We start from the raw sequence: 17,616 nt of genomic DNA on the forward strand, positions 1-17,616 counted from the left end.
AGCTGTCAGACAGTTTCCTGCAGCTAAGCAAACTCTCTGGGCCTTTCTTCACTTATATATATAAAACTGGTCTCTGCCCATTCCGTTCTGGAGCTGGAGGATAAAGCTCTGCCTTCCAGGGTCAGGATGAATAGAACCAACACTCCACTGGTTCAACAACCCCTGAGGACAACTGAGAAATATTTGTAGTGCGTTAGTATCTCTCCCTCCCTTTCTATCTCTTTCTTTTCTGCTCCATTCTTTACTTTTTTCTTCACTTTCTCTCCTTTTGCCACTTCTTCCCCTCCTTGCCTCTATTTTTTCTCCCCACTCTTCTTTTTCAACCTTTAACTTACAACTTTCTTGTAACTTATACCTCTTTTCTGTACCTTTCTCTGCCTACTTTCTCACCTCCAATTTTACCATACAATCTTCTCCACTTGTCTTCATTTCCCTCATTTAGTCAGACACAGATAGGAGCTTATTAGTCCTATTCCCTTCTCTCTACCAACCTCTTTCCCCACCAAAGAACAAAACAAAACAAAACAAAAACAAACCAACAAAAAAAATCCTCGGGACATCTTCCTTTTAATCCAGTGTTACCAGACATCTAGAAATTTGAACCAAAATGCAACAGGCAGTAAACATTGCTTTGAACATATATTCTGGAAGGAAATCTCTTAACTCTGGCCAAAGTTAACTACTTTTATTTTGTTTTGACTAAGTCATTTCCATACATGAAGAATGTTAAATTTGGAAGCTATTTAATACTTTACCATAGCAGGTTCTCCAAGGAAAAGAGGAAGATGATTGATTTTATCATTACTCAATTCTTTTGCTAATATCTAAAGAGACAGAGAAATAAATTGTGAATGTACCACAAAGCCTCACAATAATTATTTCTTAACAGTGGTATTACTGAGACAAAATAATACTTCTGGGAAAGTATTTAAAACATGAGAAGTGAGAGAACTACTGAACTTCACATGCAGATTTTACTTTTAAATACCTATTAAATTGCAATAAGAAGTGTTTATTCAGTATAGACTAAAAAAAGCAAATATTTATAAAGCATTTTAAGATTTAAGAACTGCATTTCTCTAAAACCAAGGGCAAGCATTTTCAATAATGAAGATCAGAAGTGAAGCAAGGATGTCCATTATTACCATAACTCTTCAATATTGTACTAGAAATGTTAGCTACAGCAATAAAACAAGAAAAGGAAATTGAAGCACATAGCTAGTGAGGAAACTATTACTTTCTGCATGTATCATAGTTTACCTAAAGAATCCTAGAAAGCCAACCAAAAAAACGAATAGAAACAACTAACAACGTCAGCAAATTTACAGGATGTAAAATAAACCCACACAAACCATTAGCATTTCTGTATATTGCCATCAAAATCCATAAGAAAAAGATAGAGAAATTCCATTTAAATTAACAACAGGCAGTATAAAAAACTTGGGAGTCTACCTGCCAAGTGAGACACAGGAACCATATGAACACTATTACAAAATATTCCTCACACAAATATAAACATATCTAAATAATTAGAAAAATATTTATTGTTCATGGTTGGCCAAACCAATATAATAAAAATGACAACACAACCTAAATTTACTTATTCAGTTCCATACCAATCAAATTACCAAAGAATTACTTTATAAAGCTAGAAAAATAATAGCAAAATTCATCTGGAGGAACAAAAGATCACGACTATCAAAGGAATCAATGAAAAAAAAAGTAGGAAGAAAGGAGGCCTAGCAGGACCAGATCTCAAAGTATACTACAAAGTTGTAACATCAAAATGATTAGGTATTGGGTAAAAAATTGAGAAGTTGATCAATGGAAAGGATTAGGTACACAATACAAAGAAGCAAATAAACATAGTAACCTAATGTTTGATAAACTCGAAGATCTCAGCTACTGGAATGAGAACTCACTATATGAAAAAAACTATTAGGAAAACTGTAATACAATCTGGCTGAAACTAAGAACAGGCCAATATCTCATATCATATAACAACACAAGCTCAAAACTGGTGCATGATTTAGGCATAAAGAGTGATATCACAAGCAAATCACTAGAGAAGAAATTACCTTTCAGATCTATGGCTAGGGGAAGAGTTTATGATCAAACAAGACAGAGAGGTTCACTGGAGATAAAGTAGATAATTTTGATTATATAAAATTTAAAATGTTTTACACAATGAAATCAATGCAGCTAAAATTAGAAGAAAAGCAGGAAACTAGGGGGAAAACTTTGTAGCAAATTTCTCTGATAAAGGTCTCATTTCTCAAATATATAAATCAAATTTTCAAGAATAAAGACCATTCCCCGACTGATAAATAATTAAAGGATATGAACTGGCAGTTTTCAGAGGAAGAAATCAAAGCTAACAATAGCCATATAAAAAAAATGCTCTAAAACACTAGTAAATTATTAGAGAAATGTAAATTAAAACAACTTTGAGGCATTACCACACACTCATCAGATTGGTTAAGATGGCAAAAAAGGAAAATGACAAATGCTGGAGGGAATGTGGGAAAACAAGTACACTAATGTGTTGCTGGTGGAGCTGTGAACTAATCAATCATTCTGCAAAGTGATTTGGAACTATTAAACTGTGCATACCACTTAACCAAGAAATATCACTACTAACATACCCCAAAAGAAATCAAAGAGGAAAAGGAGTCACATGTACAAAAAAAAAAGTCTTCTCTTTTCCAGACTAAATCCCTCATTTATTTCAATACATCCTCAAACAGAATTATCTTGAGGTCTTTCACCATTCTGGCTGTACTCCTATGGAGTCTCTAGCTTATTAATGTCCTTCCTAAAAGCATGGTGCCCAGAAATAAACATGCTATCTCAGACACAATCTGACCCGGGTAAGTACAACAGGACTACAACTTCCTTGGTCTTGGACACTTCGCTTTTATTAACATAACCCAAGACAGCATTAGCTTACTTTGCTTGCAGACAACACTGTTAATTCAAATTGAGCTTGCAGTTCACTACAAACCCTGATTTTGTTCAGATGGACCGTTATTTAGCCATACCTTCCCCCACCTTGTACTTCTGAAGTCAATTTTTTAACACAAGTTAAAAACTCCATTTAAAGAAATTTCATAAGCATTACTTAACTACTTACTTCATCAAAGGTGGTGTAAAAAGCTGTAGACTTAAGAAAAGAAAAAATTAAAGCAAAATGCAGGTAGTATTTAAACAAAAACAAATTTAAATTTAAACAAAAAAAAATTAGTGCATGATCACAAATCCTAAACTGTCTTTGACTTCCTATGGTTGGAAAGGCAATGAATAAACTGACTGAATAACAGCACATTATAGAAGACCTGTGGCATCACGTTTAAATAATACCCTTATGAGTGATTTTAGTTGTGGTGTCTTTAAAACTCTGGATGCAGTAAGATAACATGTGCTTCCCTAGCACATGACATTTCTGTATTCATTTTCATATCCATATGAAGGACCTGTGATATGATCCGCATGGGGGATGCCAGGTGTAAGAAGTCTCTCTACCAGAAGAGAGGCATTAAGTGGTCTGCCCAGGCTCACACACTTAATTGGTGCCAGAGGCAGGATTAAATCCATCTTCTTAACTCCAAGCCCAGAACTTTGTTCATTATGCCATGTTGCCTCCCTTACTATTTCATATATCATTAATTTAAAAGAGTATATATTTGGTGACACCACAGAAAAAATGATGAAAAAGCCATCATAAAGGTCATAAACATCACACCTGCAAATCACTGTAAGAATAAGAAATAACAAGATAATCAATCAGAAAAATATAACCCAAATTTACAGATCATAAAATTATTTTAGTACTAATGGTTTATACCCATATAGTGCTTTGTGCCAACAAAATATCTTACCTATACTGTCTCCTTTGATCTTTACCATGACTGTTGAGAAGGCAGTTCAAAGGAGATCGGGGACTATCACTTTGTTTCTGTATCCCTAACACCTAACAGAGTGCCTGACACACAGTAGGTACTTAATAAATGTTTATTGAATGATTTATTGCTTACTTATTTTACAGGTTAAAAAAAACATACAGGTTCAGCAAGTTAAATAACTCATGCAAATAGCTCATCCTATACTCTGAAAGCAAACAGTAAAAAAATGAATAAACTCAAGATATTTTTCTATCACTGACCTCAGATAAATGACTAGCTTTCAGGCTATCTCCCAATCACAATAACAGAACAAACAAAATCATATATACCTCTGCTGTCAAAAGTCTTTTTGGGCATTTATTAACTGTAGTGAAGACTTTTCGGAGTCCAGTTTCCAGCTGTGTCAGTAGCAGTACTATACAGTCAGCATACCTGTGAGAAAGATCCAAAATTCTTCATAAAGACTGATGCCATCAAACTTTACAACATTCAAATAGCAGTCCAGGTATTGCTAACTTGATGTTATAAGTAAGGTAAAATTAAACTACTTCCTTAAGCTAGAAATAAATCGGAAGCAAAATAAAAATAGAAATCAAACTCTCATTGTATTATTTTTTTTAAACAATACTTCATTGCGTCCCAGGATTCGGTGAGGCATCTTTAGTGATACCCAAATGGAAGACTATGTTGTCGTGGCAGTCCTATTTGATCTCTCTTTCATCAACTGTAGCCATTCATAAATACTGGAGTTAAAGTGAATCTCAAAAGGACTTATATGTTCAAAAATATTTGTGGCAGCTCTTTTTGTGGTGGCAAAGAATTGAAAATTGAAAGGATCGGGGAATGGCTGAACAAGTTATGCTATAGAAATATAATGTAATATGACTGTGCTGTTAGAAATGAAGGAAATAGTTTCATAAAAACCTGGGAAGACTTATATAAACTGAAACAAAATGAAGTGAGCAGAACCAGAAGAACATTGTTCATAGTAACAGCAATACTGTAACAATGATCAACTGTGAAACACTTGGCTTAGATCAATATAAAGATACATGACAATTCCAAAGGACTCATGATGAAAAAACGTTATTCACCTCCAGAGAAAGAACTAAGGAACTGAGCATAGACTGAAATATAATTTTTTAAAATTTTCTTTATTTTTCTTGCTTTTTTTTTTGTAACAGAGTTAACATGGAAATACATTTTGCAAAATCTGACATGTATAATGGGTATCATATTGCTTGCCTTCTCAACTGGTGGGGAAGAGGCTGGAAGAAGGGTGAGAATTTGGAACTCAAAATTTTTAAAATGAGTGTTTTTTTTTAAAAAGTGAATCTCAAGTGCATGAAAAATCAATGTAACACAAACTTTAAACATCATCATTCATACTCAGCCTCCTAACTCCTTTTTGTTATTTTCTTATATTTGCTATCTTTCCCCTTGTTACAGTCTCCATTAAGGCAGAGGTCTTATCTGATCTCCATGGTTTTGTGAGCTTCCCAAGCATCAAATAGAGTGATCTGCTCAAGAAATGCTATCATATTAATTCTATTAAAAACAGAAACAATTTAGAAGGAAATGGACCATTTAAATAGCAATTACTATAATAAAGCTCGAGTAGCAGATGTTTTTAGATTGGCTACCAAGAGCTTTCTTCTGCTCTTTTCTAATATAGCTAATAGCTTGTTGAGTTATCCAAACTTATATTCAAACAGCAAACAATCTACGGAAGGTCCAAACTTCTCTGGATGACCCCCAACTCCAAACCCGAAGGCTGACAATTTAATTCTTCACTTACCTATGTGATCTGAATTTCATTACTATGGCTTCCCAAAATGGAATCATGATTTTCAACACAAAAGTAGATTTCTCTATCAGTTCTTCAACTACTGACAGTACTTCATCATTAATATCTGCACACAGAAATAATCTTTGCATCAGCCAATTTTTAAAAATCAATAATCCTAACCAACACCAAAGAAATTTAAACAATTCCACAATGTACTGTAGAACTGACTTCTTTATGTTTATGAACCAAAAACTACGGTACTTGATGCAACCACCATTTACACTGTTCATTTCTGTATCTATAGTTCTACAAGACTTTATTGACTAGCCCTCAATCTCTGATCCTCTAGTGACTTGTTCTTTTCCCAAAGTGTCCACCATATATTTGTAATTTATCTATATTCAACATATACATGATTTCCCACGATTCTCCTGCATCATCACATTTCTTTTCCCAATTTTTCTTCTACTTCTCTAATTTGCTCTTTAAAATCCTTTTTAAGCTCTCTCAGGAATTCTTTTGGGGCCTGAGACCAAATTATATTTTTCTTTGAGGCTTCACATGTAGCCATTTTGACACTACTGTCCTCTTATAAGTTTATGCCTTGAGCCTCCCTATCACCATAGTAACCTTCAATGGTCAAGCTCTTCTTTTGTTTTTTGCTCACTTTTTTTCTTGCCTTTTTTTTTGTGACTTGCTGTTTTCATGTGAGAGTTGTGCTCTGTTCCAAGCTTTTTGTGCTGTGGCTCTGGGTCTTACTGCTAGCTTTTACTGGGCTTCAGGGTTTAGCTTCTTGCTTTCTCTGGAGAACAGGCTTCCCTTCGGGCTTCTACTGGGACAGTGGGGCCTCCCCGCTGGCCTTTCTGCGGTGCTGGATTTAGCTGCTAGCCTGCTCCAGGGAAAGGGCCTTGTTGCTGGGTTGCTGTGGTAACAGAGTCTTTCTGGTGGCTGGCCCTGGAGGAGAGATTTTATTGTTGGTCTGCCCCAGGAACAGGGCCCTGCTGCTGGGTTGCTATGGAAACAGGGCCTCTCTGCCAGCAGGCCCTGGAGGAGTAATTTTGTTGCTGATGTGCCTGAGGGGTGGGGCTCTGCTGCTGGGTTGGTATGGAAACAAGGTCTCTCTGCTGGTTGCTGCTGCTGCTGGTTGCTGTGGCTGCTGCTTCTGTTACTCTTGGACCTCACTCCCCTCCCACCCCAGTAAGACAGACCTTTCCTGCTAGCTAGTAAGCTACTTCCCTGCTCCTAGACCAATTCAGAGGCAGTTTTCTACTTGTTTGGATGGAAATTCGGGAGGGCTTCAGAGGGTTCCTTCCTCACGCCACCATCTTGGCACTGGAAGTTACTAGTGTAGTCCTGCACTACATTCATATACAGTGGCTAGGCACAGTGCCTAGAATGATGAGATGAGAGTCTCACCATGCTCTACCACGGTCAGACCACACTGGGAGTTTTTTATTCAGTTCTGGACATCACATTTTATAAAGAACATTGATAAGCTGAAGAGGATACAGAGGAAGGCAATTAGCTTGGTGTGGGGTCCTAAGACCATGCAATACAATTCCATGACAGACAAGAGATACCAGCCCAGGTATGAGTCCTCAGGCCTCTCAGTGAATTCAGTTCATGACTTAACATTTCAATAAACACCACATCTGTTGGGTTTCAACCTTTTCTGACATATCATGAGACTGGAAGGATTGAATTCATCACTTCTCCTGACACATATAGCCCCAAAGGAGAATATTTGGTTGTAAAAACTTGGGCTTGCTATTTTTGATTCTTTTGCTTTTCCTCACTGACTTTGTACATTTGATAGGTCTTATTGTCCAGGTCAGCTAGTTCAATCCTATAAGACTAGATATTAGATAAACATCTGGCTTCTATGTAACAGATTTGGTTTGGTAAAGCTACAGTTATTTTTTCAGACACCAACCTTTCTAGAGTCCATTTCCTCACCCTTATTTCTGGGGTACTAAACCCCTTAACCTTGTTGGCACCCTTTTTGTATATACTTCCCTTCTCCCAAATTCTTCCAGATCACTCTCTGGCCATGAGTCATCTGTGCCTTAGTAGCTCTTGGATAAGAAAATTCTTCATCACTCAGGCCTTCCTAATTTTTCTTCCTCTGGGATTCAGGATGCAGTGATACTTCCCATACTTTTCTTGAGGATTTCTAGGCTTTAGCCTTGAAAACTATCTCTAATCTTTTAACTGTTTCTCCTGGTTGGTCTAGAGTGATAGCTTTTTAAATCAATTGTCATTATTTTTTAAGTTGATTTTGTTCTCATATATCACAAGACTAGCATCTGAGTCCTCTCCTTTCCCGAAATCCTGTGACTGCAGACCTCAAACTCTAGGGCACCTTGGTCCCCTTCCCTGAGCTTGTCTCTGTGATACTTCCCTTGGCATGGAGGCCCCTTCCAGACAGCTCTTTTGCTGCTACTACTGCTAGTTGTCCTCCTCTGGCTCCCAGCTCACTCCCAACAACTTCTGTTGGTCCTTTTTCTTGTTTCAATTTCCTCTGGGTCTTTGGTAGTTAAGTCAGGGTTTAGTGACTTAAAGGGGAGCATATTCCAAACTCCAAGTTTAGTAAATGCTTGTTGATTAATTAAAATACTTATGATATAGAATACATAATGAGAACTTACTAACAGGACTAAACCCTGATAATAAAGGCACACCTATCCCCCTGCCCCCTTCCATCACTACATATATGTTCTCTTTCTTTTTAAGTAGTGGTGGTGGTAGTTGTAGTGGTAGTAGTAGTAGTAGTAGCAGCAGCTAACATTCCTATAGCACATACTATGTGCCAGGCACTGGGCTAAAGACCTTGTAAATATTTCCTCATTTGATCTTCACAACAACCCTGTGAAGTAGGTGGTACTATTATCCCACTTTTACTACTGAGGAAAATGAGGTATACAGAGGTTAAGTGACTTGCCCAGGGTCATACAGCTAGTAAGTGCAGCAGGATTTGGACTCAGGTCTTCCTGAATCCAGGCCCAGTGCTCTATCCACCATGTTGCCAACCTGCCAATACTCCTAAGTGATAACTTCCTTGCCTCCTCCAATACCACAGAAAAAGACTCTGCTTTAGTCTTACACCTATGCCATCTGGCTGGTTAAATAGTGGTCCTTTGGGTCCATAAATCATAATTTTCCTTCACTTAGGAAAATCAAAGACCAATTTCTCACAGGGCCAGTGCCAAAACGGTATATCAAACTCCTAGATACTGACCAGGAGCCCTTCTGACTACAGGCCCATCCAACACACAAGTTACAAACATAAGAATATAAAAGTTCAAGAATACATTTTATATCAAGTTACTATATCCTGCAGTTCATTCCCAACAGTAAAAAAAATTCACATCACAATTCTACTTTTTGAATTTATAGACTAGTTATATATGTATTTTACAAAGGGAATTCAAATGAGAAAACATGAAATACAGTACTTGCCAGGAAAAATGATCAGTTCGTTTAAGTGTGTAAAAATTAGGAAAGGCCGATGTACGAATGTAAAATTAGTTTGCTGAAGATAACTCTTTAATAGTTGTCCCAATCCTGCTGTCAACAATACCAGTGTAGAGCAGTATCTAAGGGAAAGTAACATAGGGATATATTAGGAAAAATATGTGAATATATATTTATACAACTTATACAGCTAAAAAAAATAAACATTTATAGAAAGACAAAGTACTATGCACCTCCAAATTATGAGATACTCTGACTCAGATGCAAACGAAGGGCCGGGAATGAAAAAGTAGCAGTGACAGAACAAAAACCAGCAAGCTGTCATCTCTACTCAAGACAATAAACTGCATGGGGGCAGGGACTGTGCTTTATTGCAATTCTCAGAAATTAGAACAGTAACCTTCATAGGCTTAATAAATATTTATTGTTAAACAAGTGAACCACTGACTGAGAACCTCTTAGAACACCCCTCTCACTAAATAGAATACAACTTTTAAAATAAATATTTGAATGAAGGCTTTCAAAGTAGACCTAGTTCTATAATTTGAGAACCTGCTCCATAGGCCCACCTGTATCTTATTCCTCAAAATATTTCTTTTTTGTTGTGCGAACATGGATGGAACAACAGTCATACCTAAGCCTAAAGAGAAGGATATTTTATCAGCAACTTACTTTGGAGGAATTTCCTGAGGAGATGCAAATCCATGCCACAAAATATTTCGCAGATTGAGTCCACATGGAGAACCAATGAATACTCTGAGTACATCCATCTAATTAGGATAATGAAAGCAAATTATTGAGTCAATCAATATAACTCTGAATTTATATTTACACTCTATTACTGTATTCAGAATTTTTTAGCTTAACCATTTCAGTTAATTTAGGATGAGGTAAATTTTTTTAGCACTAATAATAACTTATACTAAAACTTCAAAAGATATTATGCTGCACAACATACAGAAATTTAGTTAATTTGTACCCATTTGTTAGAATAGAAAGTGCCGTGGGCTAAAAGTCAGGAAACCTGGTTTCTATTCCAGAGGCCCATCCTGATTTGCTGTATGAAATTAAGGAAGTCACTTAAGTTTAAGTTTCTATGCTTAAGTTTCTCTTTCCATCAAATGAAAATAATAACATCTTTCCAATAGCCTACCTGACAGGACTGTTAATGGACCACCCAAGAGATCACACACATCTTGATTTTAACAAGGCATTTCTTGTTAGTGTCAATATTATCATCAACTTAATATCTAATAGCTTTCAAAACACCTTTCACATTTAATCTGCACAAAATCCCTATGAAAAAGGCAGAGTAGGTATTGTTATTCCAAATTAACAGAGAATTTGTGACTGAGAATTATGACTTTCCAAAGTCCACACCTAGTAGTAATTGGTTTAGAAATGGATTAGAAATGGAAACTTCTGACTTCTGACTCCTATGCCCAATTTTCTTCCCAATACACCACTCTGATTCATTTGACATATAGGATTAAATGTAGGCTATGCTTACAGAATTTAACAAAAAAATCACATGTTCTACACATGATGAAGTGAATTCGTAACTAGTTTACAAACTATATCCAAATAGCTGATATCAATCTGAAGTAGACACTTGTAATATGCCACAAGGCTCTATGCCTAGTCTCTTGCTATTCAAAATTTCTATCAGTAACTTTGATAAATCCACATTTTAATATCACACAGAGTAAGGAAAAATAGCGAATACACTGGATGACAAAAATGGAATTCAAAAAGATGTCTAAAGACTAAAATGATACAGACAACAATGAAATTGAATAAAAATAAATGTAAGGTCCTTTAAGAAAGACATTGACAACCTGTACACAGAAGGAGGAAGCTAGGATAGCAAAGGGTCTTGAAACCATGTTACATGTGGAATAATAGAAGGGACAACAGATGTTGGACTAGATAAGAGGTTATTTGGGAATCATGACTATTATCCTCGAATATTTGAAGGTTATCATACAGAAAAAGGATTAGAATAATTCTGTACAATTCCAAAGGCTAAAACTAGAATGAATGATTACCAGTTACAGAGAAGTGGATTTTAGTTCAATATAAGGAAGGACTTTATGAAAACTAGAGCTGTCCCACCATAGAACTGATTGCCTTATGAAGCAGTTAAGTTCTTCATCACTAGAAATGTTGAAGCAGAAGTCTGGCAACCTTCTATAAGGATACTGTAGAAAGAATTTCTTTACTGAGTAAAAGGTTACACTAGGTGTCCTCTACGATCCCTTTTAATTCCTAGAATCTATATGTAATATATTAGTTTTTGCTTTTTCTGAAACACCATCAACTTGAAATAGGTAAAAGGATGAAAAACACTACTGATGTATTTCTCTTTGCAAACTACAAAGAAACTTACCACAGATTGTCCAAACACTTCAGCAAGCTCCTTAGATACAAGCAAGTCTCTTAAAAGAAATGGACATTCCTTTCCAATCAATAAAAACACCTACAATTCAAATAAAAGATGTTTTTAATAGAAAAAAAATTACTTCCAGCTAATCATACCTAAAAAGAAAACAACAAACACAAAGCAAGGTGTGTACAAAAGACAAGAGGAAAAAGTCATTAGAGAACATGTTAACAGGAAGTAACAATTATCTGAATCAAATGATTCACATATATCTTTTATATGATTCTGTCTTTAAGATGGTCACTTACAGAGAAACAATTACATTGAGCAATCTGAAAACAATTATTCTAGTTCCTAAGCTACTATGTAGACAAATAAAATACCAACTTGGCAGTGCAAATGGATAATGCTTTTTTCTGTTCCTGTTCAAGCAATTTTTAAATTACACATTAACAATTCTAAGCACTTACGTCACCCAAAGCTCGTTCCAGACATGATGTTAGTTTCATTAAGTTAAGAGGAATAGTTGCAGGTTGCAGACTCTTCAGAGCAACAAATATTTCAGGAAATAGCTATTATTAGACAATAAATAATAGATGTTAATCCAAGATAACATTTTTCAAAACAACTACAAATACTATCCCTTTAAATTCAACCTCACAAATGTTTCAATGGCAACTTTCCATAACTCTGGAACAACTTTCCATGACTTTTAAACAAACAGGTATCTCAAATAACATTAGGGGAAAGGAAAGGATATAAGTATTTACATAGCACTTTAAAGTTTCAAAGTACTTTACAAAAATCATCTCATTTTTTATCCTTACAACAACCATGGGAGGTAGGTGCTATTATTAACCTCAATTTACAGGTGAGGAAAGTAAGGCAAACAGAGATTTAGTGACTTACCCAAGCCTTGTTCAATCAAGGAGAATGATCTTCAAATTAGCTAGTAAGTGTTTGAGGCCACATTTGAACCCAGGCCTTCCTGATTCCAGGCACAACACTTTATCAACTAAGCAACCAGTTGCCTCTACTAAGTATTACAGAAAAATCAAGAGCTAGAGTCTAAGTGCTAAGGCATTCTTTTGAATTTTGTTTCTTTGTACTTAGTTAACACTAAAAATTAATTGCAAAATTAGCAAAAGTGGTACACATGGGAATGAATGACACTTTACATAATTAGCTTTTAAGATAAATATAAGTATAGACAGATAAGATAGATACATATACATATATATGTAGGCAGCTTACTTTAACATAAACTATCATTTTTTTAAAATTTAAAAGGATTCTTAAAACTATGCAATTTCTACATATTACACAAAGCCATACCTCTGGAAAATTTGTCCACTGGAACCAAAGAGCATATCGAACTTCAAACTGTGCCTTAGTCAGGGAATACATATGAGTATGAACAGCTTCACATACAGGACCCAAGAGGCTCACACTCTTTAAGTAATCCACATTTTGTCTTTCTAGGATAAAGAAATGTTTTTTAGCACAACATAGATACATGTTATGTAATTTCTCCAAATTATTAAGGAAAAAGGTTGAGAGTAGAATATAATTTCAAAGTGGGAAGGAATCTTAAAGATCATCTAATCCAACATTTTTATTTTCAGAAAAGGAGCCTGAGACCCAGAGAATTTAAGAATTTGCCCACAGTCAGACATTCAGTAAATAGCAGATCTTGGTTTAGGATAAAAATTATCTGACTCCTTTGCCCAGTCTCTATGTACTGCACCACACCGCTACCTTTCCTATTTTGATTCCATCTGTTAGTCAAGGAGAATGACCTTCAAATTAACAAGGGCAGACCAAAAATAGTTAAGTGGCAGCTGAAATGTACAATAAGACCGAAAGATAACACCTAAATGCTATGAATCAGTTCGAATCTGTTGACCAAAATGAATTATATGTCAGTGTACTGAAACAACTTCAGGTATGATTACAACCACTATTTCCCTTGGATTCCTCAGAACTTAACAAAGTGCCTGGTACATAGCAAGCACAGGACCTCTACCCTCATATTTTCAGAAAAACTTGAGGTCATTCACCTGAGCTCCTTCTCCTCCCCTCTTCCTCATCTATTCCTCAGATGCCTTCTGCCACACTCTCCTCCTTCACAGGATGAAGTGACCTTAACTCTCACCAAGGCTAACCCCTCTACCTGTTCAAGTGATCCCACTCCATTTTACTTCCCCCAACAGATTGTTCCCTCTGTCATCCCCACTCTTTCACTTATTTTTAATCTCTTCCTGTCTATGGGTACCTTCCCTATAGCCATGTCTCCCCCATCCTGAAAAAACCCTCACTTGATCCTTCCATCACTCCTAACTATATCATATATGTCTCCTGCCCCTTGTAGCTAAACTCCCTGAAAAGCCATCTACAATAGGTACTTCCACTTTCTCTCCTCTCACTTTCTTCTTAATCCCTTAAAATCAGGCTTCCAACCTTATCATTCTACAGAAACTGCTCTTCCTAAAGTTAATAATGACCTCTTAGTTGCCAAATCCAATGGTCTATTCTCAATGTTCATCCTTCTTGACCTATCTGCATCCTTGGACACTGTCTATCACTCTCTTCTCCCTGATGATCTCTTCTTTCTAGGTCTTAGGGATACCATTCTCTCCTTGTTCTCCTCCTACCTATCTTACCCCTCTTTCTCTGTCTCTTTTGCTGGATCATCTTCTAGACCATGACCTTTAATTGTAGATGTCCCTCAGGGTTCTCTCCTGGGCCCTCTTCTCTTCTCCCTCTCTACTACTCTGTTTAGTGATTTAATGATCATCTCTATGCTGATGATTCTCAAATCTACTTAGCCTTCTCCAATTCCTCTGCTGATCTCCTATCTTACATCTCCAACTGCCTTTCAGGCACCTTAAACTAGATGTCCAGTAGACATTTTAAATTCTATATGTCCAAAAAAGAACTCATTATCCATCCACTCCCCCAACTCTCTCTCCCTCCTATGTTCTCTATTACTGTAAAAGGCAACACCATCCTCCTAATGGAGGCAGAGACACAATGCATACGAACCTGAATCTGTATAGCACATACATCCCGCAATTGTTTTCCAGCACACTTCACCATGCTGAGATACAATGCTGTTGATATCATGGTTTTCTTTTACTTCAAACCCAAGTCTGCAAACCATATCATAAACTGGGGGAGAGAGGCATGTGGTGATGGAGTCAGTTGTTAACATCTGGAATACAGGATATAATGGCCACTTGTTATCAAGAAGACAAAAAGAAAATAAAGTGATACAGTAAATAAAATATGTTAACTTTAAAAAGACTAAAAGAGAAATATATTAAATGCTTTAAAAATTTAGACAAAATAAAATTAAAATATTTCTAAAGATATTTTACCTAAGGTCTTAAAGTAATTTTATGGACTATAACAGAGCATTTCTCTCAATGCATCCTCTAAAAATGTCATTTCTTTTAAATAAAGCACAGCGAATCGTACAAGAAAGTGCTTAAAAATGCTGAACTGAATTTAGTATTCCTGAACTTCCATCTCCTCATCTATCTCCTGTACCTGCTTACAAGTTTTAATCTGAGCATTCCACAATGGCACTCCATTTTAATATATTTTACTGAATGATTTTAAATGGGACTGATGAACCAGAAGAAGCAATAATAATAATGCACACTTTCCTAATAACAACCCTATGAGTAGGTAATAGAAATACTGTTTTACACATAACTAAACAAAAGCTCAGAGATATTAATAGAAGTGGTACAACTGAGAATGAAATGACACTTTATATAATTAGTTCTTAAGACAAATACACATATATATAAATACACACACACACATAGTTGGCAGCTTACTTTAACATAAACTATTATCTTTTTAAAATTAAAAAGGATTTTAAAGAACTATGTAAAGTAATCACACAACCAGCCAATGTCATTCATTCGTTCATTCAAGTGAGTGCCAGCACACAAAAAATAGTCTTCTGGCAACAAACCCTGAGTACTTTGCAACGCACCAAATGGGATTCTCTTCTCCATAGGAAATATACAAAGTTTCCCTGTTTCCACTCCCAGACAATATCTTGCTTCTTCCTCCCAAATAAAAATCAATCTTCATTAAAACCAATAATTAATATTTCCAGAAAACAAGATGTGCTTCATCCTAAGGTTATTTGTACTTTAAGGGTCTCCTGGCAGAAAAGTCTTCAAGACCCACAGAATTAAACTGAAATAGCAGGTAGTAAGGTTGATGTTTAGGGGCAGAGAAGTATCAATTCAACTCACCAAATATTTATTAACCACCTAAGGCATTGTGCTATTGCTGAGGATTCAGACAAAAAAGTGAACAATTCCTGATCCTTGCCTAATAGGGCAGACTCTGGGAATGGTAGACTTTGTAGTTGCTTTCCTGAGGAGTGAACTTCCAACACAGAGCTCCTGCTTGGGAAACGAAGGAGGTGCCCTAGGATCTGCTCCAAGCCTTTCCTATCTGTACATTTCAAAAAATAGGAGCTAAGACAGGGAACAAATTGAGGAAGGCTGCCCTAACCCTCTCCTGTCCCCTCCTCCAACCCTTGGGATTTGCAGAGTACATTCCCAAAGTTAAGAAGCATTTATTAAAAAGAAAGGAGAAAAAAGTCTGTGCCTTCAAGGAGCTCATGGTCTCACAGAGAAAGCAACATGCAAATAATTATGTACAAACAAGATTATATGCAGCATAAATTGGCAGTAACCTCAGGGGGAAGGCGCTAGCAGCAAATATTTACTCCAGTGCAGTGCACATAGATCACCTGCCTCACCACCCCTAAACCCATAACATACGCACACTTGTAAAAATTTGCTGAAAATTTGTAAAAATTGTAACCGTGTGTGTAGTTAATGTGTGTATATACATACACGTATATATGTATGTGTATGTTAATTTTACAAATGGTAGTAAATTTTAGAAAATATATACATAATATATATGTATGTATGTACTCTAAAATTTGCTGCCTCTTGTAAGGGTAACACACATATATAATTGATACATGTTACATAATATATATTTATATATATATACTGGTTATATGTAACATACACATGCAGACATATATGTGATGTATACATATAATATACATCTATACACATGTATGTATACACACATACATATTTATTTTAAACCTGTCTCCTCCATTAGCATGAAAAATCCTAGCACAACGTCTGGCACATAATAAGCCCCTGATAAAAATGCTCGCTGCCTTCCTGCTTTAGGCTCCCAAGGAGGCTTAAACAAATCTATTGGAGGGAAGAAACTCCATCATTTCCTAGCTACTGTAGCCCCTGCCTTCAATTCAATCAATAGTGATTTAAGCCCCTCCTGTACTAAAAGCAGCTCAGTTCCCCACAGGATAATGTCTAAAGAGCAAGGGGTTCGTGAAGATGGTAAAAACCGCCGAGCTTTCACTGGACTCTCAACTTAACTGATACCTCCTCTAGACTCCGAACCAAAGCCTCTTCACTTGGAATCCACAAACGCTCCAAAGGGTGCGAGGGAGATTTCAGGGGATTCAAGAACAAGGTTAGAAAAAAAGTAATTAAATCTTTATTTTCACTGACCTCTAACTGAAATCTAGCATTGCCTTCCATCGTGCATTTTAAAACAACAACGTTATTTTGAGAAGGGATTCACAGGCTTCACCAGACTGTCAGAGGGATCCATGACCCCCAAAAGATGAGGAGCCCGTGCGGTGAGTGCGGACTGGCAGATGCAAACACATGCTCCTCGCTTGATCAGATGGAGCTGCGGGGGCAGCGACCCTACAAGCCAAATTTGCTACGTCCTGGGTTTCCAGGTGGTTTCTCAAAACCCGGCTGACCAGGCCGCTGTACAGAAGAGACCAACTACACCCAGCAGCACTGTCCCCACAGGGCCTCTCGCGAGATCAGCTTACCGCGCAGCACAGGGGTGTCTCCTTCTTCCCCTTCTTTCCTCCAGCACTTCCGGCTTCCGGCATGAATCTAGGCTGGCTGGCTGGCGCAATGGCGTCACTTCCGCTCGTCGCCGTCCTGCTCCTCAGGCCTCGGGAGCACGTG

At 36.7% G+C, this 17,616-nt stretch overlaps 1 protein-coding gene across 9 annotated transcripts in view; it reads right to left on the reverse strand.

Annotated features, from left to right (window-relative positions):
- ERMARD (ER membrane associated RNA degradation) overlaps positions 1–17,593 on the reverse strand; it is an 83,598-nt gene extending 66,005 nt beyond the window's left edge. For 5 of the 9 annotated variants that reach the window (XR_002321605.2, XR_002321603.2, XR_013486904.1 and 2 more), the window contains exons 1-11: positions 17,475–17,593; positions 14,594–14,762; positions 12,884–13,026; positions 12,019–12,120; positions 11,555–11,644; positions 9,838–9,935; positions 9,151–9,287; positions 5,701–5,815; positions 4,232–4,334; positions 3,134–3,163; positions 756–824 (exon numbers count right to left, since the gene is read on the reverse strand). Coding sequence is in view for 4 of the 9 variants with exons in the window: in XM_020971995.2 (XP_020827654.1) it covers positions 756–824; positions 3,134–3,163; positions 4,232–4,334; positions 5,701–5,815; positions 9,151–9,287; positions 9,838–9,935; positions 11,555–11,644; positions 12,019–12,120; positions 12,884–13,026; positions 14,594–14,762; positions 17,475–17,537 (1,119 nt within the window). In the remaining 5 variants the exon portion in view is untranslated. The other 4 variants (XM_020971995.2, XM_020971996.2, XM_020971997.2 and 1 more) reach the window with 4 other exon arrangements.
- Positions 17,594–17,616: the final 23 nt, after the last annotated feature.

Source organism: Phascolarctos cinereus, unplaced genomic scaffold (genome assembly GCF_003287225.1).
Source record: "Phascolarctos cinereus isolate Bilbo 61053 unplaced genomic scaffold, phaCin_HiC Scaffold_5;HRSCAF=322, whole genome shotgun sequence".
In the NCBI taxonomy this organism is placed as follows: Eukaryota; Metazoa; Chordata; class Mammalia; order Diprotodontia; family Phascolarctidae; genus Phascolarctos; species Phascolarctos cinereus.